The sequence below is a fragment of the Ambystoma mexicanum genome, chromosome 10 (genome assembly GCF_040938575.1).
Source record: "Ambystoma mexicanum isolate Mex_15411 chromosome 10, UKY_AmexF1_1, whole genome shotgun sequence".
Lineage (NCBI taxonomy): Eukaryota > Metazoa > Chordata > Amphibia > Caudata > Ambystomatidae > Ambystoma > Ambystoma mexicanum.
In genome coordinates, this window is record NC_090932.1 from 1,555,610,588 (window position 1) to 1,555,633,799 (window position 23,212).

The window sequence follows — 23,212 nt, forward strand, 5'->3', positions numbered from 1 at the left end:
GCAGTTTGGCCCACTGCGCGTCCGCATAGCTAGCGAGCAAAGAATTGTTGTTCGCAATTCTTGCCGAAAAGGCAGCCGAGGATGTAACTCTTTTTGCAAGGGCATATAACCGCTTGCCCTCCTTGTCAGGTGGTGCCTCACTGGTGCAAAGTGGTACCCCTGCCCTCTTTCTTGTATTGGTTACTACCAGGGAATCCGGAATGGAATGTCCCCTGATGTACAGCGGGTCTGAGGGTGAAGGAGTGAAAAGTTTTTCAATTCTAGGATTGACCCCTCTGATTAGTGCGGGTGTGGACAGCGAAGGGACGATTCTTCTCTTCACCGAAGCGAGGAGGGGAATGGTCTGACTGACCGGGGGTTTCTCCTTAATTACTCTTTCCACAAAGTCTAATTCAGGAGAGAGCTCCCCAGTGTCCAGTTCGAAATGTGCTGATGCTCTGCGCAACAGGGCATTGAATGTGGGCTGATCGTCAATGGGAGACGTGTTTCTAATAGGTGAATTGTCAGGAGGATTTAGGTTCAGGACATCAGTGTCGGAATATATTGATGGGGATTGCCAGGGGTGAGAAGGTCCTTCTTCTGGATTTTCTCCGAAGCCTTCTCCTACCAAGTCTGGGCTGTCTTCCAGACCTTCCTCCTGGTTCCGTCCCTCTTCCTCGTCCATAAAATCATCCTCTTCCTCAAAGTAATTTTCTTCCCCAGTGAGGTCATACACACTATGGAAGTCTGAGGCTGTGTCCTCGTGGGGATTGACTAGTCTCGGAATTTTGGCCCTGGGGTCCTCCTGAGGCCCTTCTCTTATTCTCTTGGGAGTGGGAGGGTTCTGGGTATTCATAAACCTCTCCATTCTTTCCATGCAGAGATGGAGCCTTTCCATGGTTTCATGGGGTACCCCTGAGCGGTCTAGCGGGAGAAAAATAGTGTCTTGTAGCTAAAAACGGCTCGACCTCTCCCACAACGTCGAGGAAAGTGTCCCGTCGCCCTCCGAAAAGCCTTCAGGTGTGTTGGGGGTCCCCTCGACTGAAGGGGATAGTCCCTGCCTTTCTTCGGGCTTTTTCGGCGTGTCTTTCGACCTCTGCGTAGCGCTCGACGTGTCTTTCGGCGTACGCTTGTGGGCGTCGGCTACCACGATCCTCGCCAAGCTCTCAGCGACTCGTTTGTCAGCGGAGGGCTGTGGTCTCGACATTATGGGTGTTGATCGCTCTACGGCGGCATGCGCTTTCTGCTGATGCGCGCCGGCCGATGATTTGGGGGCGGCGCCCTTATTTGCCGAAAGCCCAGTCGCTGGTCGCGGCTGCGGTTGCGAGAGGGGCTTCGAACCCGAACGGTCCGAGGAGGCCGCCGGTGGAACCTGCGTCTCCTTGGGCGCTGATGCTCTCTTCGCCTTCGACGAAGAAGAGCCATGGGTTGTGTGCTTATGTGTGGTCTTGTGTGCGTCAATGTCGCCGGGGTGTTCATCCCCATAAGCAGGGCGTGAGCCGAGCCCGTCGGGGCCGGGGACAGACGGGGGTTTTCGACTTCCGTAGCGGAGGTCGTGGTATCACGTTCCTCGTCACTGTCGGTGGTAGCAACGGTGGGTGAAGTGTCGGCCTTCGACATAGCGTAGGCCGCCCACCTCTTGACCCTACGGTCTTTTAGAGTCTTAGGCTTAAGAAGCCGACAAGCCGTGCAACCTTCCTCTTTGTGATCGAGGGGCAAGCAGCGGTTACAACGTGAATGCTTGTCCTTCCAAGTAAACTTGCCCTTGCAAAGCGGGCAAAACCTAAAGGGTGTCCTCTCCATAGCCGAGGCAATAAATCGTGATAACCACCCCAAGGGAAAGGAAGGGGAAAAGGAAAGGCATTCTCAGAAAAGAACCTGAGATGTCCCACGACCCCCACTCTCCCTACTGTATATGGCCTGCGAGGCCAGGCCACGTGTTCGGCAACGCCGAAGGATCTCCTCCGCTCATCCCCTCCGTCGAAGATCTTGCTCGGCGGAGGCAGCTTCACAACAGCGTCGAGGGAGGGATCGATATGTTCTATATTAATATAGGAAAACGACCAAAGGTCGAGGAGATGAAATCTGCAATGTCTCCCGAGGAGCTACGCGTAAAGCCGACCAGTAGCTGGGTGGAAAAAAACAATCTGAGGGACCTCGACGCGTGAGGGATTGTGGGTACAACGCACGTCACTATAGGGATAGTGTTTCAGACACGCCTTGTCGACGTCCCTTTTCGACTACGAAAAACAAAATGCAATACTCCGCAGTGACCACTGGATGTCGGACCTATGCACAGCATGTGATTCTAAGCAGATTAACAAACATCAGAAAATTGGTTACCAACACTGTAAACAATCTTAGTGGTGCAGCAAATAATGTAGCTGTCACACGCCTACTCCACACCACACGTTGTTGGTGAGAAAACACACCCAGTTCAAACCCCAGTACTGTGGGAGCCTCCCTGCCTAGTTAGCCATAAGGGCTTCTGAAGGTAGTACATCAAAAATGATTTGTGGATGAAGGGGAAGCCAAGTAGAAGCTACTCGGACAACAAAAGGATACTCTAGAAAATTAGGAAAAAAGCTTACGGTACAAGTAGTTAGCAAAAGTATCGCCAAAAATAGAACTCTGACTCAACACATCAGATGAATAATCAACATGACATACTTCCAACTTGACTGTCCATGAGGCAGTACACCTCTGAATATGGCTGCAATCTGACATAAAGCATGTACAATATACACAAATAAATGTAAATGGCGCTCGTGTCTATGGAAAAAGCCTTAATGACCAAAATATAAATCAAAACGTGAACGGTATTCTCCATCACCTCAGTGCAAAATCAATCAAAATGCACTTGTATTTTGAAGTCGCCAGGACACACGTGCTCAGGCTTTGCTTAAGCAAACACTGCTAGCCCAACATGTGTCAATCGCCAGCCAGCCTAGCACCTCCTCAAACCTGCAGCTTTTTGTGCAAAGATCAGGTCTCCAAGTAACTGACCTAGTCTGTGAAGTACACCTTTGGGGGCAAGTGCTGTACAGGGAGGAAGTTCGGCCAGAGTGGTAAATATAAATTATTTTCAGGAAGGAATACCACCATTTTATTGAGGGTCCAGTCTTCATAACTCCACTGGAACCCCCCACACACCTCCCCAAAAGTTAACTGGGGGGTCTGCTGCGCGAGCAGGCACAAGGCTTTGCACTCAGTTTGAAGGCAACACACTGAAACCCACCCCTGAGTATGTAAGTCATCTTGGAGACGGACAAGTGGGAGGTCCCAGTGGCCAAGAGCTAGTGGATGCTGGACCCAGAGTAGGTATGCAGAGAATCTCCCGACAACCCAAACTGTGTCCCTGCAAGAGGGCAGTCACAGGGTCCAGCATCACTATAGATACCGGTATGAACCAAGGAGTAGTCGCAGAGACTCAACCCCCCCCCCCCCCCCAAGACTTACAGATTTCGTTGACCATGTTAAGACGGCATGGAAAGTGCCATTTACAGTGGTTCTAGAGCCAGATCAAACTGTGCTCAATGACAGAAATAGACCAAGTGCAAGGCAAAACCCAGCTTTAGCATCATCAAAATAAAGCAGCGACAACATTCAAGCATTAAGAGGAGAGGAATGAGGGTGCGAAGTGCTGAGGTGGATGAGATCAGTGCGTTTTGGAGGGTGTCTGGGGTAAAGGGGATTTGAGTTAGTGTGGGCGCTGTTGAAAGCAGTAGGTTGTGCAGGGTGGCCAGCACTGTGCTTAAGAAAGGTGCATGTTGGGGCAGTTGGGTGGGGATTGTAATTATGAATGGGGTGTGGAGGAGGGCAGGGGGGAGTGTGTGTAGGTGTTTATAGGGGTTGGGGTGGTGAGGATGGATGCGTATGGAAGATGGGGCTAATGTCCTGGATTGTAGAACGCCAGCGTGCAGCTCTATTCTGGGATGTGTGTGGAGGGGGGCGGGACGGGGGTGGCGCGTTGATTAGATTCTGATAGAGAGGGGAGCACATATACTAGAGGGGAGAGGGTGAGGGAGATGGAAAAGAGGGGGATTGTGTGGCGGGAAAGGGCATTTGTTAGGTTTCTGGAACACCATTGTGCAATTCTAATATGGGCAGTGTGGGGCATGGTGGAAACAGTGTAGTCTGAAGCGTAGGAGGGTGGCGGAGGTGCTGTGGTTGAAGGGAACAATGCTAGGAGTTCAGGACAGAAGTTATACTCAATGCCGTTGTCAGTGGAAAATGGACCAGAGGATGCAGCTGAACTGAAGCAGCTGAACTGAAGCATAAACAGGGCCTGAGAAAGCCTCCAAGTCCATGAACAATGCCTAAAAGGTTGTCTAGATTCAAAACGGAGCCAGAGTAAAATCTGGATTTAAAACATGAACAGTGCCTAATTAGTCTTAGATAAGAAATAGGACCTTTGATTGAGAGAGCTGTTACCCCACCTGAAAAGTGGTGCCTACAGTCTGTCAGTAGTACAGCAACGTAGATGTTATGGAGAGAGCTACTTAATTTGCTATGTTATGCATATAGGGGTGGCTTGCCAATGCTGAAATGAGGATTCAGCGCCAGCCAGTCTCCAAGGTATACTGTGAAATACAAGAGAAAGTAGCCTTAGTTCACCAGGAAGGGGGTGTTTGTCTAGGAGGCACTAAGGCAACATAGCACGGTACAGTGCAATGGCAATTTCAAACATAGCAGGATGCAACAGTAATGGCTGTGCTCACTGCCAGTGCCACCCTACCTGTAGTGTTGCTGCAGTGTGCTCTGTCAGATGTCCATGGGCGAACAGGGGCAAAGAGGGAGCAAGAGCTGCCGCGAAAGGAGCTACCCCTTTCCAGTGGCCTTTCGCTGGCTGCCCAGAGAGAAGTTCCAGTCACATGTGCTGGAGTGAAGGCGAATCAGGGACCCAGGAGGGGGCGGCGAAGGGAGACCAATGCCATGAGACCAAAACAAAGCAGTAACATGCATCAAAATGCGCTTTGCAATGAGCACAATCCAAATACAACAGAAAATGAGCAGGGAAACACTTATCCGACTGCAACAGTGAACAAATGTCTTTCCCCGACTCTCCCTATATAACGCCTTACAGGCTTGGAGTAGTCGTCGACCTTTCAAATTCGAAATGGCAATAACCAGAGACAATTTGCCAGGTGTGAAGTCTGTCGATGGTTTTTGGGTGCAGGGGTATTAGACGAATACTGCTTGATAATGAGCGGTACGTTAATTACCAACCAAAAAAGAAAATAATGAGAGGATTTCGAAGTGTGAAGGATCATGTGTAGTGCACAAGTAACAGTCGGATAGTATATCGCGAACGCCCTGTCGATGCCCCTTTTTCCACTTCGAAAACAAAATCATGTAATTCTCTGTGCCAAGCACTAGATGTCTGACTATGCAGATCATGCGATTCTAAGCAGATCCTCAAGCCTCAGAAATAGGTTTGATAAGGTTTTGCGTGACAATATTTAACTATGATTTTTAGCTGCTATAAGTGTATAAAATAAAGGCCTAATAATTGTAGTTTCATATACCTTACCCGTCTAACTGCAACCACTGGTGTTACTCAGTGTCTACTCATTTTAGCCCTAGACCACTCTCACTCCTTTCCTGAGAATAAGCCTTGCCGCTATGCTATCTCACCTTCATTGGGATTGGCTAACCTTGCAGTGTCTTTCTTGCCTGTACACCATAATGGGGCGGCACCCAAAATTCTCCCACCAGGGATCATTTTGGAAATCCATCTTAAGAGTCCTTTAGCCTCCTGACTAACACCACACTGCCAAAAGAAATGTTTTTGACTCTTGACCAATAGAAGGTTCCACAAACCTAAACTATCAATGTGCAACATGGGTCTGTTAGTAAACACATCAAGGGTTCCCTGGGACACCAAATCCATGACGTACTCTCAATTCTGACCTCTCTCTAGTCTGTTTCTATGCTAGACCTCACAATGGTCTCTTACCTCAGTATGTTGCATCTGCCAAGCGCTCGGTTTAAGGCCAAAGTCTTCGTCACAAGAAACTGCCCCAGTCCGGTACCATTGTACAGTTTGAGATTCTTCTACGCTCTAAGAGAAAACATATTACTGCATTGCAGAGGGCCTGACTAGCCAAAGGAATCCAACTCCGTCCACCATCTCGGAGGTGCATCAGGTAGCGGCCAGACCACACCAGACCTGGTAGCAAGGCCCCCTCATAACAAATGATAGGCAGTGTCTCCAACTCACCACACTTCCCAATAAAGCGCTGGGGGTGGACAAAGGCCCAGCTTCAGAGAGACCTGGTGCTGAGGAAGGGGGATGCCAACTGTCTCCGTAACATTGTGGCTTTCAGCCATTTTGTGTCACAGGAAAACAACTGATCGACAAGGCCCAGAAGACTAAACCGGCTCCAAAGCTGTGACCTGTTTCTGTGGTGTTGGCCCCCTTGGAGATATCACAACACCACTGTCCGACTTAACCATCTTTGAAGGAACCTCTGCAAAGTTCTTGGCCCTTCGAGACGAGGGACCAGGCAAGAGGGAATGGAGGACAATTTAGCCCCAGAGTGGGGAACCATGTTGGAGACAGTGGACACATTAGCCCTGTGGAAGCAAGCCTTAGGGTTGCCCCAGTGGATTTAGCCCCCTGAAACAGACCCTGGGGTCACCCTTGGCAGTCTTAGTCCCTGAACTAAGAGCCTTGGCGTCATCTCTGGTATCCAGATCAATCACCGTAGGTGACTGTGGTCCCTCTGGGAACCGGCAACCCATGGGAAGAGATTGCCAAGCTGTGATGCCATGAATCCAGCTTGCTCTGTGATTAAATCCTAAAAACAAGGCAGTGTCGATCGACCGAAGACATCCTCCCATTGACAGAGCCCACAGCTGAGAGTATGGATCAAAAGTGCATCACAGATGAGGGGAGTAACAGTGAGACACTAGAGGCAGAGGTCAGACACTATGAAATGGTTGCACTATGCGCAGGGGAAAAAAAAGTGAGGCTAGATAGCAAAACATTTTAATTTTAAAAAAGGAGGGGATAGAAAGAAAAACATTGAAAATTCAGTGGACTGAAAAAGACCCACATTGCAGCACATGTCCAGTCCCAACCATGTAGAGAAAAGGCCAGAGAATAAGCATGCGTCTGGCTTGAAGTAAATCTATATATAAAAAGGAAGATACTTTTGTGCTGCAAAACAATTCTCTGATCTGGTCCCCGAAAGGTGCGATGTCGCCAATAGTATGGACATGCAGAGGAGTACTAAAATTCTCATGCTACCACAGGTTGCTTGGACCTTAACAAAAGGAGGTGTGTTCCTATCCACTGCCAAAAGCTTGCTTTTATCAAATTTGTCACTCTGGATTCTTCCTCTGCATCAACCTCAAAGTATCTCTTACTCTGTGGGAATGACTGATCTTGGGGAACTGAATGCAGATGCTTGGCAATCGAGGGTGGTGGCAGAAGAAGTGGGGGTAAGCAACGCAACAGACAGCAGGGTGGGGGAACAGATTTTTTTTCTCCATCTGAGCAAGGTGGAAAATATTGTTTTGAAAATACGTTAAAAGCACGATGAAAGTGAAACTGTCATGTTCACTTCTGTTTCACTCTCCATCATTCACTCTCGACACCTACAATACAGTGGCTTTAAAGCATCTTAATCCAAATATGCTACACATCTAACATGGCAAACATGTACCCCCCCTCTCCCCCTTCTCTCATTTTAAATAAACCGGCTGACCCGGTTCACTGACAAATGGTAAATGACAAACTAAGAGCATGTTCCCCACCCCCACACTCCCCTCTCTCACACCCACCTTCCTTGCTCACTTCCACAGTCCAGGCACTCTTTCCAAACCAAATGTTTGCCCAAGCGCTACACATCTAACTAATGTGACATGGAATGGCTTTCCAGAGCATGGAGGGACGAATTCCCTTACTTTAGCCATGGTTGCCTTAAAATCTGGTATACGACATTATGTTGGTCTGAGAGTTGTACAAGGTATGTAACAAAATGGTGGGTTCAATGCATTCTGAATCATCACCATAGTTGCGTTTGTGCACCATTTGCCCTTTTTTCCATGTCTATAAAAGTGCCAAAAGGCCTAATCACACACTTTAAACAAGTCCTTGCATTTTAGCAAACTACTCAATGTTTTTCAAAACCTTTAGAAAGGTGCGTATACTGTGTGGAAGAGCACCACTGTCCAGGCCAACTTCTTCATTCACAACCAATGCAAGGGGTGGAACAGTTTCACTTCGACTCACAAGCAACAGGGGATACACGCTACCTTGAAGGTTGAGATGGGGCTAGCCTTCCACTCCCCTTAATGAAAAACACAAACCACCTGGAAAATTTGAGAAAGATGCAACACACCAGCTCTAAATAGAAGCAGGAACACACCAAAACCCACAGTAAAAAAATGTGACTAGAAAGAAGTTAAATCTAATGAACATGTCCGGGTCATTAACAGTAAACTCGTCTGAATGAATTGCTCTCCCTGAATCACCAAGGCGGATATCCAATATGAATGAGGGGCCCCCTCATTTTACAACCTAACCAGGTGGATGTAGGACTACTTCTACCAAGCGTGTCATAGCATACCTTCAGTGTTGCAATCCGGGATCATCGTTCCCAGAGTTTCTGCAATATATTCCATCTCCTTGGGTACAAATGCAGGCATCTGAAACGAACCAAAAAGATGCAACCTGAGTATGTTTCAGAATCAAAGCTGCTACCAAGCTCTAGGCTTAGGCCAGTATGTCTGCACTGGCTTAAGATACACCCAGGCAGCCCATCAACCTTTATATGATGGTCACCAGAGATACTGAGGAAAAAGGGTGAGTGGGACTATGAACAAGCTTTGTAAATAACTTCCATCTATTCAGCATGATACACTAGAATGACTCAAGCACGGTTCACCAAAAAACAAGACCAGAACAGGCTCAGGGCTTAAAATGAAGCTGAACGTTGAGTTATTTGAAGTGTTTTGAGTTCATAAACTTGGCTACACAATACTGTAAATCATAAATGGACCAGGGCAGACTGACCGAACACAACAAAGGATTCTCCTGCTAATCATTAACCAACCATCCATTGACAGCAACCAGTTGGACCTTTCATCTACGTGCCAAATGCCATCTCCCTATGAATATTGCCCCACCCACAAGCTAAAGACCAATGTGGTCCATTTGGAAAATCCTCATCTGTTACTTTGCTCTCCATCTCTAAAGCATTGCAAATTACCTGTTTGGCCGCTTCAAGAGTTTCGCAGTCCAGCACCTCGCATGCCTCCTGCGCCATCTCAGTCTGTTCCAGAGACTCAAAGGCCTCACGTTCAAGCACCTCCTGCATTTCAGAGGCCTCTTGAGCCAACACTGTCTGTTTGAGTTCCTCAGGGGCCCCAAGCTCCATCATCTCTTCCAGAATCTCCTTTGTCTCCCACTGCAGCGACTTCTGGTTCATAACCATAGTGTCCTGCTCCAGAGACTCCGGCTCTAGAATTCCATGGTCCTTCTGCTCCAATGCCTTCTGACTTTTCTGCCCTAGAGCATACTGGGACTCCATCATCTTCAAAGATTCCTTCTCTGGCCACACAGATTCAAGAGTGGCCTGTGCTACAGATTCTTGAGCCACCTGCTCTGAAGATTCCCAAGCAGCATGCTCGCTTGAAAGCACCGGTTGGGTCAACTGCACCAATATTTCAGTCTCCATTACCTCTTCTGCAGTCACCTCCTGGGCCTCACTCTTCATGTTCTCCTGCAACAGACTCTCGGAGGTCTCTTTCGATAGGCACAGAATTGCTGCTTTCTCTGTGAAATGAGGTGCTTCCATTCCATCTCTGGTTTGATTGTCCATACTGCAGAACGGAGACAATTCAGCGGCAGGAGACAGCAACCCAGACCCACAGTATGTTGTGTCTTCATGATTGCGGCACTCTATCTTGCATTTTTCTGCTGTTAGAGTCCTTTCTTGCTCAGAAGACCAATTGCTGCCAAGAACAATCCTCACGTTAGATGCTTCCAGTTCTGCATGTCGGGGTCCATCCACCCCAAGCTCTGCCAACAGGTTAGAGGGTCCTTCGCCATAGAATTCAGCTCTACAGACTGAAATGGAGGACTCAGGAGGTTGCGGCCGACTGCTCACTGAGGCTTCCAGTACGGATGACAGCATTGCTGGGGAAGGCAGAGATGGGTGCCCTCACCCTGGAACAAATGAAGAAAAAAACTAGAATTAGTGACTAGCATAAGCTTCAAACCTAACATAACCTTACTTTAGCATGCATCAGATTGAGAAGCCAAAGCATAGACAAAAACATTTCAGTGCTTCATTTCCGTTTTGTGCAGTTATCTTCAGTTAAATGCTTTTTGTGACAACACTCCTTGATGGACTCATTTTGCAATGAGTCTACAATGAAAACATTAGTTTATATAAATGACATCGTAAATATTGAAGTATAACTAATACATTTTTACCAAAGTAGTGTAGAGCTTTCAAAACACCTTCCCAAAAAGAGTACTTAAATCTAAGCTTCTGTTTAAAAATTCAAAATAGGTAAAGCAAAGTAATTCCTACTCCTATTCTGAAGATAAATGCATTAAAACAGATGAAACCCTCGTCTCCACACCTGGCGGCCGTTCATCTGCATTTAATGTGTCCTGCTTTACTCTCAAACACTTGTCATACCCTAAGTTTATACATCAAAAGAAACCCCCTAGCTTGGATCCTAAGTAGGGAAATGGTGATAAAAGTTCTTTGAATGTCTACAAAACTATACATAAACCAAAACTGAAAACTGGTTTATAGTATCAGTTCTGTTTGTCCACCAAAAATACCAGCGTTTTAATATATAGTGTATTATGTCACACAAAACAAAAAAAATTAAATTAAAAAAAAAACAAATGTCTGAAACCTTAGTCATAGATTCAATCGGGTTTTAACCACCTTACAAAACTGTTCTGAAAAAGCAAAACATACCTGTTCATTGTTATAAATACCCCCATAATTAAGATGCAACCAATTTGCACCGACTTCCCAATATTCTATTGCTAAAAAGGTTTGACTGTTTAAATGGATTTGGTTCAAAGTTTCCCAAAAATGCCTGCCATAGGCCACTCTTCACCATCTTGTGTGCAGCATTTGTTAAACGGTTCTAAAGTTATTAAGAAAACAAAAAACAATCCTACTAATTTTCCATATAGAGAAGACGTTGATACCATTGAACAAATGTAACATGTTAACAGCTGGATAGATTTGCACCAGGAATACTCAACAGTATTCAGCCATGCTATCTAGATGGACAAGGGCAACTTCCACGTAGATGCAGACTTCATGTCCATCACCCAGCCCTAAAACTGAACAGTATCAGCCACCTTTACTTGCTAGAAATAGCCTATTACAAAAACGGAGTAAAAATACCACCAACAAAAAGTAGGCAACAGACACGTAGGACCATATATGCTCCTGCTTCCACCCAAACAGCTGCATCGAAATGTTTGGACAAATAGTACACTTGGTGCCACAGAAAGAAACTACTACGATTACTGCCTGATTGCAAGAAGTAAACATGCATCTTTTTTAATGTGTATGAATAACTAGGTGCAAAGGAATAATTATAGCAACAACATTTCCGTTTTCCAGTTAAAACCTTTTTACTCGTTATAAAATACTCTAATTGAGAATTGCACTTACATTTTTACTCCCTAAATAAATAATCTTACTTCCATCTTTAAAAAACTGAATAAAATGCTTCAGAATCTTTGCTTTTCTGGTGGGGTTCTGCTACCATTTCCCTGTTGATACAGTTGATGGGCCACTTAGACCTATCTAACGTTCAAACATGTTTTTTTATTTTCCAGGATATATTCCTTATAGTTCTGTCCTAGGACTTTCATACACCAATACAATACAATGTCCTGTTTTTGCTCACAGCACCAAGATGCCTTAGGGCAAATGGTGACCTCTTGAAGAAATCAATCTTTGCCTTAGTTGCACCTGCCTTTTTACATTTTCAGCTCCAGTTATTCATTTTTCTAATCTTATTAATGCTCTTAATTTGCAAAAGATGGTGGGTGGGTGTTGCAGGGCCCAGCGTTAACTTGGGATGGTCTTCTGACTTCTTGCATTCAGAGTACCAGGAGGAACGCAAGAATAAGCTTTGATGACCGCGACCACTGTCTTTCTAATCAAATAGGGCAATGCAACAGACAAATGGCCGAGTGGTTAAACAGCTAGAGACAGGGGGTGTATGTTGCTAGACTAGCACATGTTGCAGCGCCAAGATGCTGGCTTGGTAGAGCCCGCCAGCTTTCATTCCACACACCACAACATCTCCCCATACCTATACAAATGCATAAATAGTAGTGCCACTGCAACTACTTACTTTTATGGCTTTGTGTTGCCAAACTTCAGACCTGTTGTAGTTCACAGTTTTTTTTATTTAAATTTCTTTATTATTTTTCAATACCAACAAGAATATGCAAACAACCTATCTTTTTCAAGCCAATTGAGGATTAGTAATAACACCCCCCTCTTTCCCTCCTCCCCCCTCAGACCAAATATATAACAGCGTGCTGCAGTCTCTGTACCCCCAGGTTAGTGTGGGCTGTCCGGTTCTTCATCAGTTGAGCTGTCTGCCTCAGGCGGAACAAGGACATCGTGATAGATGTAATAGATCGTCAGAGGTGTCAATTCTTTGGTGTCTTTGCGCCAGTTCCCATGCCCCCGTCTCGGCGGTAGTCCATCTGCTGAGATCCTCCCACCATGTCGCAACATTGGGTGCCTTGGGGCATTTCCAGGCCATGGCAATTCTTCTTTTTGCCAAGATGTACATTAGGTCCTTAAGTCTGTTCAGTGGCCCATTCTTTTTGTTTCTGGGGTATCGGCCCAAAATACAAGCTCTGGGGGATTGCACGTCTAGTGTCATGTCCGCGTTGGCCTCTTTGGCTTGGATCTGTAACCAGAAGGTTTGAATTGCCGGGCATCCCCAGAACATGTGAGACATTTCCACGGAGGGTTCGTGGCATTTAGGGCATGTTGCGGCACCTGTACTGCTGAATCTGGAGATAATGTCTGGGGTGAGGTATGCCCCATGAATAATGTAAAATTGTATGAGCTGGAAACGAAAGTTCCGGGATACTTTTTTGTGGTATTGTGTCACTGCATCCCACTCATTGTCTTCGAACCTCTCACCAAGTTCAAGTTCCCATTTATCCCTACTCTTGAGTTCATGTTGCGTGGCACAGCTTAGCAGGGTCTCATAGAGCCTCGAGGTTTCATGGCCTCCCTCCGCCATACTTAGCAGGTTCTCGATGGTGTTGTGCCCGGTGTCAAGGGACTCTATCTCTGGCCATCGTTTTGTGAGTCTGTTCACTATTGCCCCGTGTAGGAGGAATTGCCCAGGTGGTATTCCCGTGGATTCCTGCAGTTCGGTAAATCTGTGAATACCTTGGTCATCTACCAGGTCTCCCAGGGTGGCTATGCCAGAGGGTTCCCACACGTTCCTGATCACTTTCAGGTCTTCTGGTCTGTGTGACGACATTGCGGCTATTGGGATCTGGGGGGAGTAAGGGTCAGCCCGGTTGGCGTTTTTGCAGGCCCGCCTCCAGGTACGGATACCCAGGCGGATTAAGTATGAATCACAGTGACTCTGCTCCGACTCGATCCAAAGTAAGTCTCTGAGCAGCCACGAAGAGTTTGTGAGCTGTAGTAGGCGAGTGTCGGTGGAGGAGTCATCCGCCATCCACTGTATCACATGCTTCAGTTGGCCCGCCAGGTAATAGAGTTCGAAGTTAGGGATTTTGAGGCCTCCTTTGTCATACGGCCTCTGAGTAGTTTCAAGGGCTACTCTGCGTCGTCCCTCGTGCCATAGGAATTTCCGGCAGAGTTTGTTTAGTTCTTTGAAGAATTGTAGCGGGATGTAGAACGGGACATTGGTAAAGAAGTACAGTAGTCGAGGTAGCGCCACCATTTTGAGCAGGCCCGCTCTGCCGGCCACCGAAAGGGGCAGTTTGCTCCAGAAGTCAAATGATTTGGCCAGGCCCTCCTTAGCCCTTACTGTGTTTATTGTGTGCTCAGTTCTAGGGTCTCGGTGGATATTGATGCCCAGGTATTTGAACGTGGTGGGTTCCCACCGGAGCGCCAGTGAGGGGAGGTTTTCTTTCCTGGTTTTACTTAGTGCTGCTAAGGGGTATAGGCAGGATTTATCATGATTTGAATCCCCGTGCATTTAGAAAACCCTTCGAGAGTTTCAAGTATGTAGGGTAGAATGTGCTTGGGGTCATTTAGGCAGAGGAGCATATCGTCCGCGTACATAGAGAGTAGGTGGGTCTTTCCCTTTGTTATTATACCTTCGTCACCATATTCTAGCCTAAGGTATGCCGCCACTGGTTCGATGGCCAGGATGTAGAGTAGGGGGGACAGGGGGCACCCCTGTCGAGTTCCTCTGGAGAGGCACCATCTGTCAGAGTAGGTGGTATTGGTTCGGACTCTGGCGGTGGGGTGCGCATAGGTGAGTTTGACCCAGTTTAGGAAGGTAGGCCCGATCCCCATCTTAGTCATGGTGACATAGAGCCATTTCCATCTGACCGAGTCAAAGCCTTTAGAGGCGTCAAGAGACGCCACCGCACTTCTGTCGGGTCCGTTGTCTGTGCTGTGTATGACGTGGTGCAGTTTACGCAGATTCTCGGTGATGGAGCAGCCCTGCACATACCCAGTTTGGTCTTGGTGCACCAGGGGTGGAATGGCCGCCTGCAGTCTCCTGGCTAGCAGTGCTGTTAGTATCTTATAGTCCACATTGAGCATGGACAAGGGCCTGTACGAGCCACAGTCAAGACTGTCTTTGTTGGGTTTCAACAGGGGAATGATGATCGCTTCGCACATGGTGTCGGGGAGGCGGCCCACATCGTACGCCTCGTTATATACCTGGGAAAGTAAGGGGGCTAGTATGTCCTCGTAGTTCTTGTAAAACTCCCCAGGGAGCCCATCTGGTCCCGGTGTTTTCCCAGAGGGTAGTGTTTTGATGGTAGCCATGACCTCATCAGGCGTGATGGGGCTATCCAGGGCCTCGATTAAGTGTTCGTCTAGGTGCGGCAGTCTGATAATGTCGAGGACATCTTCAATGTCTGTGTCTGAGGGGGGGGGTCGGAGTATAGGGTCTGGTAGTACTCTTTGAACGCTAGGTTAATCCCGGCTTGCGTATGGATATTCGAGCCATCCTCGCCTCGGAGAAGGCAGATGGGTGTTCTAGGGGCCTCACGTTTATATAGCCACGCGAGTAGTTTACCAGGCTTGTCACCTGGGGCGTGGCTCCTTTCGGTGTATTTCGCATAGCTTAGTTTCCCTAGTGTCTCCCAGTGTTTTAGACAAGCCTGTTTGAGTTCAATTGTTTTATGCAAGTGAGAGGGGTCAGGGGATGGCGCAGCCTCAAGGTCCCTCAACTCAGCTTCAGTGCGCTCGAGCAGGGATGTGGTGTGCTTTTGGGCTCCTCCCGCGGTAGCTATCATCTCGCCCCTTATTACCACCTTGTATGCCTCCCACGCCGTGCTTATATGTTGGACACTGTCAATGTTAGTTTGCCAGTAGTTTGTTGTACCTTGTCGGATTTGATCGTTAAAGTCTTTGTCAAGGAGCGCCTCGCTTCTAAGCCTCCATGTCTGGACGGGGGGTCTAGGGGCTGTCACGGTCCATGTGGTGATCAATGGTGAGTGATCAGAGAGAACTCTGGCCAAATATTGTGTGTGTTCGAATAGGGCCAGGTGATCCTCGCTGACCAAAAGACTATCAATTCTAGTATGCATGTTGTGTGGCGGTGAGTAAAAGGAGTAGGCTCTGGCGTCAGGGTGTTGTACTCTCCACAGGTCTTTCAAGGCGAATTGCTGCGTAAGGGCGTTGAGTATTTTGGCTGGGGGGGAGGGATGGGAATGTTTGCTATCTGATGCTCGGGTCTAGGGTGCAATTGTGGTCACCACCCCATATTATGAGACCCTCCCTGTAAGGGCTCAGGCGTGCGTGCAGTGAATGAAAAAAGACAGTAGCGTTGTGGTTGGGAGCGTACGTGCTGATTAGACAAAGGTCTTTTCCTTCTATGGTGCCTTGTATTAGGGCCATTCTGCCTTCGTTATCCGTTTTGGTGTGAGATAGGGTAATGGGGACAGATGGTGCAATCCAAATCAGGAGTCCTCTTGCGTAGGTGGAAAACGTGGTGCCAACACAGGTTCCTCTCCAGGCTTTGGCCAGTGCGGCGGGTTTGGGTGCGTTAAGGTGTGTCTCTTGTAGGAGGGCGATACCAATTTTGTGCCGTTTCATGAAGGAAAGGATGCGGTGTTGCTTGACGTAACTACTGTTTAGGCCCCTGACATTCCAGGACATTATTCTGATTCTTTCAGCCATGGTCAATACATTGCTGTAAGCTTGTGGGTGGATCCAGGGTGAGTTTGCGGGTGGGCCCGGCTAGTTCCGAGGTGATCCTGCAGCGGGTAGGCTTGGTCTGTAACCCATATAACTTTAACTGGGTTCCATCTCTGGGATACCCCTTCAAGTGAACAATAACCTTCAACTTTCTTCTAAACAAAGTGCGTCTAGCGGGGTTGCCCCCATTCTGACATTCCCGTTTCCGCTCCTTAGCATGTAACTTTAACTGGGGCATCCGCTTGGGGTTCCTTACCCAATGACAATGAACTTTTAACTTTGAACTTAACAAAACGCGTCTAGCGAGGTTTCCCTCGTTCTGACTTCCCCGTTTCTGCTCCATTTGACCTAGGTCTCTTGGCGCCCTACGGGCGGGTAAATACCCAAACTATTTCAGGGGGGTGAAGGTGGTTCAAATGCAGGCAGAACAGAACTGAAGGGTTTCCGTGTCTGGTATGCTCCTGTTGCATCATTCTCGCCGCATTCATAACGTCTCACAATGTTCGATTGAGCGCCGCCGGGGGGCGGCTGGAAGGTCCTCACGAGGTTGACTGACGTGATTTGCGCTGTTTGGGTTCAAGGTCAGGGACCTGCTCTTTGTCCATCCAATCTCTTACTTCCGCAGGGGTGTCGAATAAATATACTCTGTTGTTATGCAGGACGTTAAGCCTGGCTGGGTACAGTAGCATTTAACGCAGGCCGGCATTTTTCAGTCTGGCTTTGGTGTGAGTGAATTGGGCCCTGCTCCTGTGGACCTGTAAGGTATAATCAGGATAGATGGCGATTTTAGCAGAGTCCCGTTGTATGGTGCCGCCTAGTCTTGAGAAGGCTAAGATGGTTTCCCCGTCCTTGTAGTTAAGCACTTTGGCTATGATTGGTCTAGGTGGAGTCCCTGGGGGGGGGGGAGGGGGGGGGGGGTGGGGGGGGAGGGGGTGAGGGGTTGCTTGGCGAGGGATCGGTGGGCCCTCTCTATGGTGAAGCCTTGTGATAGCTTGCCAGCACCGATTTCGTGTATGAGGAGGTCCTCAACATAGTTCGTGGGGTCATTACCTTCAATACCCTCGGGCAGGCCAATGATTCTGATGTTCTTTCTGCGGGCCCGTCCTTCAGCCTCCTCGGCTCTATACTCTAGGTTCTTCACCTTCTGCGCTAGAGCGTCTACTTCTTTTAGGAGTTGCGTTTTTTCTGCGGTGTTGTCTCGCACTTGGGTCTCTAGGGCGTCCGTTCTGCTGGCTATGGAGCGCACGTCCTGACGCAGCAGGTTCAAATCGATCGCCACAGCGTCAATTTTATTCTCCATGGTTTCCTGGAGCGTCATAATGGCCTCCAAGAGTTGCGAGTTCGCTGGTTCAGGCGCCTCTGCACATGGTGGTTCTCCGTTAGTTGCGCCAGCGTCCGGTTTGAGCGGTCCAGTGGTAGCAAAGGTCTCCATTGTGGTCTATGTTTGTTGTGGGAGCTTTTGTTTGACATAGCTTGAAGGCGAGCAGACCTGCCTGGTCTTTTGGGCTTCTCAGCGTCTTCTGAGGTCCCGTGCTCCCCAGGGGCGCAGGTTTCAGAGTTGGTCGTCGCCTATCCGGCTGGTCTTCGTCCTGCGCATCCGCTTATATCAGGTGTGGCGCGGATTAATAGGTGGCGCGATGTAATTGAGGCAGGAGGGCACCAGTGGAGTGCACGACTCGTGCGGCCGTCTCCCTAGGACCTCGCCGGTATCGGTCCTGTCTGAGCCCCGAGGGCTGGTGGGTTGTCCACAGTATCCGGGTTCAGACCGTGGGCCTGCAAATTGCTGGTTTCTCCGCCAAGACGCGGGCGTCGTTGTGCTGCCTGAGCATAGGGTGTAGGGCACTGCGGCAGTTCAGGGTGTTGATGCGCAGAGGCTCCTGCTTAGGCGTTGCTTCACTTGCGCGGCGTGGGGGCTGCGATAAGTTTGTCCCTGCGCCCCCAGTACCAGCATGGGGCAGAATTAAGTCGTTGGCACAACATGTAAGGCCAAGGGGTGTTGGGGATCGGTTTATTGGGATTTAGCGCTGTACCTGTGGTGTCTACGAGGCTCCCTCCTCCCGACTCCTTACCGTGACTCGGCTGCTCTGCTGGGACTCAAGGGGCTATCCTCCAAGGCCGTGCTGCTGGGTGTCTGCGGTGCCAGATGAATGCTCCCAAAGCTTCGGCTGCTCTTCTCCGATCCGCGTTGGTGCCACTCGCCGTCCAGGGCGCACACGTCCCGCTCTCCCGGACCTCGTGCCTCCTCCTCTCTATCCGCTCCGGTCTTCCTCGTAGAGTCGAACCGAGCCCAGGTTCGGAGCTGCGGTTCGCTTAGGGGCACCTTGCTGGGGCGGGCAACTCCGGGGTCCACAATGACGCCGCCCGGGCGTCCCGCTCGGGCCGCTCCTGTCTCCCGCCGATGTCCATTCCAGGCCATTGCGGCCGGTTCTGCTCCGCCTCCTCACCCCCACGCTAGTTCAGGACACGCGGGGCGCAGGTCCGGGTTTCCACACGGAGGGGCAACTCCACCCTGGTCCAAGTCTCTCGGCCCCCACTGCCACCGTAGACGCGGGAGCGCAGGATTACAGCTGGTTCATGTTCTCCAATCCCAAGGGCCGGCTCCGGCGGGGAGACAGGTCATTTCACAGCCGCCATTTTCAGTTCGCGCCGCCGTCTCTCTGTCTCGGCGCGGTGGGTCTGCGGAGGATCAGGGCTGCTCCTAACTTCGGTCTCTAGTTCCTAATACTCGTGCTGCTAGTCGAGGCGATTGTCGGCCGACATATATGGTAAAGCTGGAAATCGTGGCGGATCAATGAATGTATTAAGCGGAGCTCCCAAGAACACGTCTTTCCTACATGGCAGTTGGCCACGCCCCCCGTTGTAGTTCACAGTTATGACTCAAAGTCAAGCACGCAGCCAGATTCTACTGGTCAGCTACACAACAGCAGGTTGCAGAAGATCGAAAAAAAGCTTCTCTGTAACAAGGTAAGGCATAAATTACTTTTGAAAAATTGATTAGCAGAGTTTGCTAATTAAAATGTTCATGATTAGCAAACAAACCCATTTGATTAGCAATGTTGTAATAATATTTTTAAAGGTCACCAGAAGTTATTTGTACCCAAGACATAAGATGAGCATCAATACAGCATGTACCGCTGAGGTAAGACATTAGTGTGATGAGTCAGGCCTTCAAATTCTTTAACATTCCACTAGACCTGCAAGTCGAGTAATTTAGTGTGCCTACTCGACCAAAGAGAAATGCACTCGCTCCATGGCAATGGATGACAAAAAATGAAAAATGTGCTTCCTGTAAAATGATGCATGCCACCACAAACCCACTTTTTTTTACAAGATCGACACTTGCGGGAATATTACATGGCTGAGCTCTTTGGAAAAACCGTTTGCGAGCCTCGACTTGTTAGGGCTTTATGCTTTTCCAGCAAATGCTTCCAAAGCAGACGTTACATTGGTGAGACAAAAATATATGGAGCATGAAAGTGTAGGGGAGGACTGGTCCAAAAGACCCCTCTCGCCTGCGTTCCCTCCCCAGGTGAGGGCTATGGCTCATTGGGCGTTCCCTCATGCCACCCGGGCCCAGGTGGTGGAGGGCTCACCCACTGGAGACATTGCCCACAGGTATCAATTGCCCATACAAATTTAGCTAGGCCCAGAAACCATTATTCTATCTGGTAAAGATGGTGTGAGCTCAGCGCACTGTAGCGCGGCCCCCACCCTTGGAGAGTTCTCATCCCTGTTGCCGCAGCACCCTGGCAGATCCGCTGCGAGCACGTTCCCACGAGCAAGACGGACATGAGGTAGCGCAATACGCTAACATTGTAACAATTCACCTCCCGCAGTGTACTAGCGCTATCAGCATGACCCGGCCAGCAGGCCTGAACAATGAGAAGAACGGTAAAATGGTCATCTGATGGCAGACAGTCTTAGTATATGTGTATATAGTAATGTCAAGACCACTTGCAAAGTATACTTTCTTCCACAGAATCTCTTATATTACAAACGTCTGCAGAATGTATTAAAATGAGAGAGCATGGTCCCATGATATAAGTAATGGCGGGCTCACACCATTACAGGTGAATACTAATAATAAAGGAACGCTCAAGGGATCTGTTTGTTGCATGTATCACTGGGCAACCTACCTCCCATGGTTTTGCGTCATAACTAAGCTAATGCTGCTAGAGTACACGAGAAAGCGAATGCATTTATACTATGAACTCACGTAAAGGATGCGCGAGAATGTACTTATCATGTAGGTATGTCTAAGCCCCTTATGTGCCACCACCGTCACGTACAGTGGCGGGTCGTTTTCTATGTACTCCACCGACCCAACTACTACCTCATTTACTGCAAATGTATATGCATGTAACTAAAATATTGTAGCTGCTAGAATATAATGTACAAATATGGTGCGCAGACTGGATAGAATCGAGATACATCCAGCAAAGTTTAAATGCATGTCTTGAAGCGATTTTGAATAAGTATTATAGAAAGTGTTCAAATGTTTGTGATGTCTTTACCTACATTCGGCAACACACGAGGGAGATACCTTTGTGAATGCGTACAAGGCCATTCCCCCTCCCACCCTGCGAAGGCTGCCAAGGCATGAGAACAGAGGCCCGCTCTGCGCTATCCCACCTCCCCCGACCGGACTGGAGCCGCTTCAAAGATTTGTAGCCCCACTGCAGCACCCAAGGCCGCGACCAGCCACCTGCATTATTTACAGCACAGCAGTAAACCTTTGCTCAAACTCACGCGCCCCCTCGTAAACCCCACAACCCACCGGACCGTCTTAGACTTATAGCTCTGGGCTATCAGGACACCCAACACTTTGACAACACACAGCGGAACATCCATAACAACTTCTAACAAGACAGAAAGACCTGTACCACCCGTCCCAGGCCCCGAAGCTTAGCCCCTCGACCTATGGCCCCGGTCAACAGGACAAGGGTAACCAGGCCTCGATGTATTACCTCCAGACCTCTCACAAGGTGCATTCCTCCTGTGTTGCATTAACCTATAGCATAAACTATTGAAAGATTTACTAAAAGAGAATAACAATGTAAATGACTGGATGACTGCGGTGTGCATGGCTGAGGGCAAGTAAGTCAGGAAAGGCATTCGTCTCTGCCACAAGCCGCCTTGGCACACCAACACCGCCCAGATGAACTCAAGCCGACCTGCCAGGCCCAGCCCCACCCACGAGGGTGACCAGTGACGTCCTCCAGCCAAGACCAACCACGCCGCAGCAGCACCTATAGTTAGTCGCCGCCACCCAATCCCAATGAACTTGTGCCCCCTATAGTATGTAGGTTTTGATGACGTTTTTTGTAAATATATACGCCTGTCTTTGCTATTGTCAGACAGAGCGCTCTCGGAGTTTGCAGAGTTCTTTGCATGCCCAATTCTGATTGATAAACTCCCATTTACGCTCACCCGCACTCTGTCTTGGCCTTATTCCCATTTTGGGAGAGTTCTTTATTGTCTCTCATTGCGGGGAGGATCGTGCTGTTTGGGGGCGCTTGCTTTCAAAAGGGACTCGCATGGTCGTTTTAGTCAGTCCCCAGGTACCACGACTACAGTTGCAGTGGGTACAATGCTGATTATATGTGTTGCTTTCATTGCAAATGAAAGAGGAGTGTCTTCCTACCCTTGAGGACAAACTGTTTATTGTCGCTAGTTAAGGGAAAGGGTGGCTCAATCTGCATGGGCCCGAATCGAATACTCATAGTCCATGTAATGTTATTCTATCCCATGAGCTGGTTCAATCTTGTTTTTCTGTCCAGCTTTTTACAAACCCAGGTCAAGATTTCAAATCAGTCCACAGAGAGCAGACACGAGACGCTTGAAACGTTAGAGAATTTTCAGGGGTGATTTAACCCGTGACGTTCTACTTTTTAAACCAGACAGAGATGACATGTGCGAACTAGTAACGACAATGCCCTGATTTGAAGAAGGCACAGTAGATGCCGAAACACGTGTCTCATAAAGGGCTAAAATTGAGTGATCAAGAAAGATACATTAAAACTTAGAACAAATTTTAGACCTACTACTTGTACGGAGTTTTTCTTGAATACCGAGTGGCGCAAAAGTTTGTGTGAAAACCCAAATTCAATTTATTGTACACCGTGTGGAGGAACTCTACTTCTTCACCCCTCTGCTTACACCTCTCAAACTCTAACCAAACAACGCAACCACAACCCTATAGCACAACAATCTTGCACTTTTCCCTGCTTATTCCCACTAACACATCCCCCACCCCGGCCCCCTTTCAGAGCCGCCAGGGGACCACTCCCATAGGGATAGTGTGCGGTACAAATATACTTTAACATTAACATAACGGACAGGCAACACCACAACAACCCACGGATGAAATAGGGCGCAGAGGTTCATAAGTTGATATCCCCAATTTTCCTCCCAATGTTTGCCCTTCATAAAATCAACTCGACTAAAAGCAGGCAAGTAGTCTTCACAACCCTGGATTAGTGTCTGCAAAATGGAAAAGGTTAGCTGCATGCATGGATACATAAATAAATAGATCTGATAAAAAGGCTCTGAAAACCAGTTTGCCCAGCTCTCTCCCGCAGGTTCTAATGTATAATGCTACTCAAAGAGCAAAGCCAGCGCTGGAGGCCAAATACAGTGTATGATAGTGCAGTAGATCTGTAGATGTACAGACTGGAAGGTACTATTGTTAAGTTATGTTATTGGAACTTGTAGAGCGCACGCCCACCCATAGGTATCATGGCGCTAGGAAAGAGGTGGAAAAGAAAATGGAGCCAGCAGGGAGCCAGGTATTTGTTTAAGACATTAACGTTTTCAGGTTGCGCCGGAAAGTAAGATGGTCGATAGTCTCG

The 23,212-nt window shown here is 48.4% G+C and overlaps 1 protein-coding gene across 12 annotated transcripts in view; it reads right to left on the reverse strand.

The window, feature by feature from the left end:
- Positions 1 to 23,212, reverse strand: part of PRR14L (proline rich 14 like) — an 857,487-nt gene that overhangs the window by 710,211 nt on the left and 124,064 nt on the right. For all 12 annotated transcript variants that reach the window (XM_069619830.1, XM_069619828.1, XM_069619834.1 and 9 more), the window contains exons 2-3: positions 9,201 to 10,159; positions 8,559 to 8,637 (exon numbers count right to left, since the gene is read on the reverse strand). In XM_069619830.1, the coding sequence (XP_069475931.1) occupies positions 8,559 to 8,637; positions 9,201 to 10,127 (1,006 nt within the window). In that variant the 5' untranslated portion in view covers positions 10,128 to 10,159. The remainder of the gene's footprint in view (positions 1 to 8,558; positions 8,638 to 9,200; positions 10,160 to 23,212) is intronic.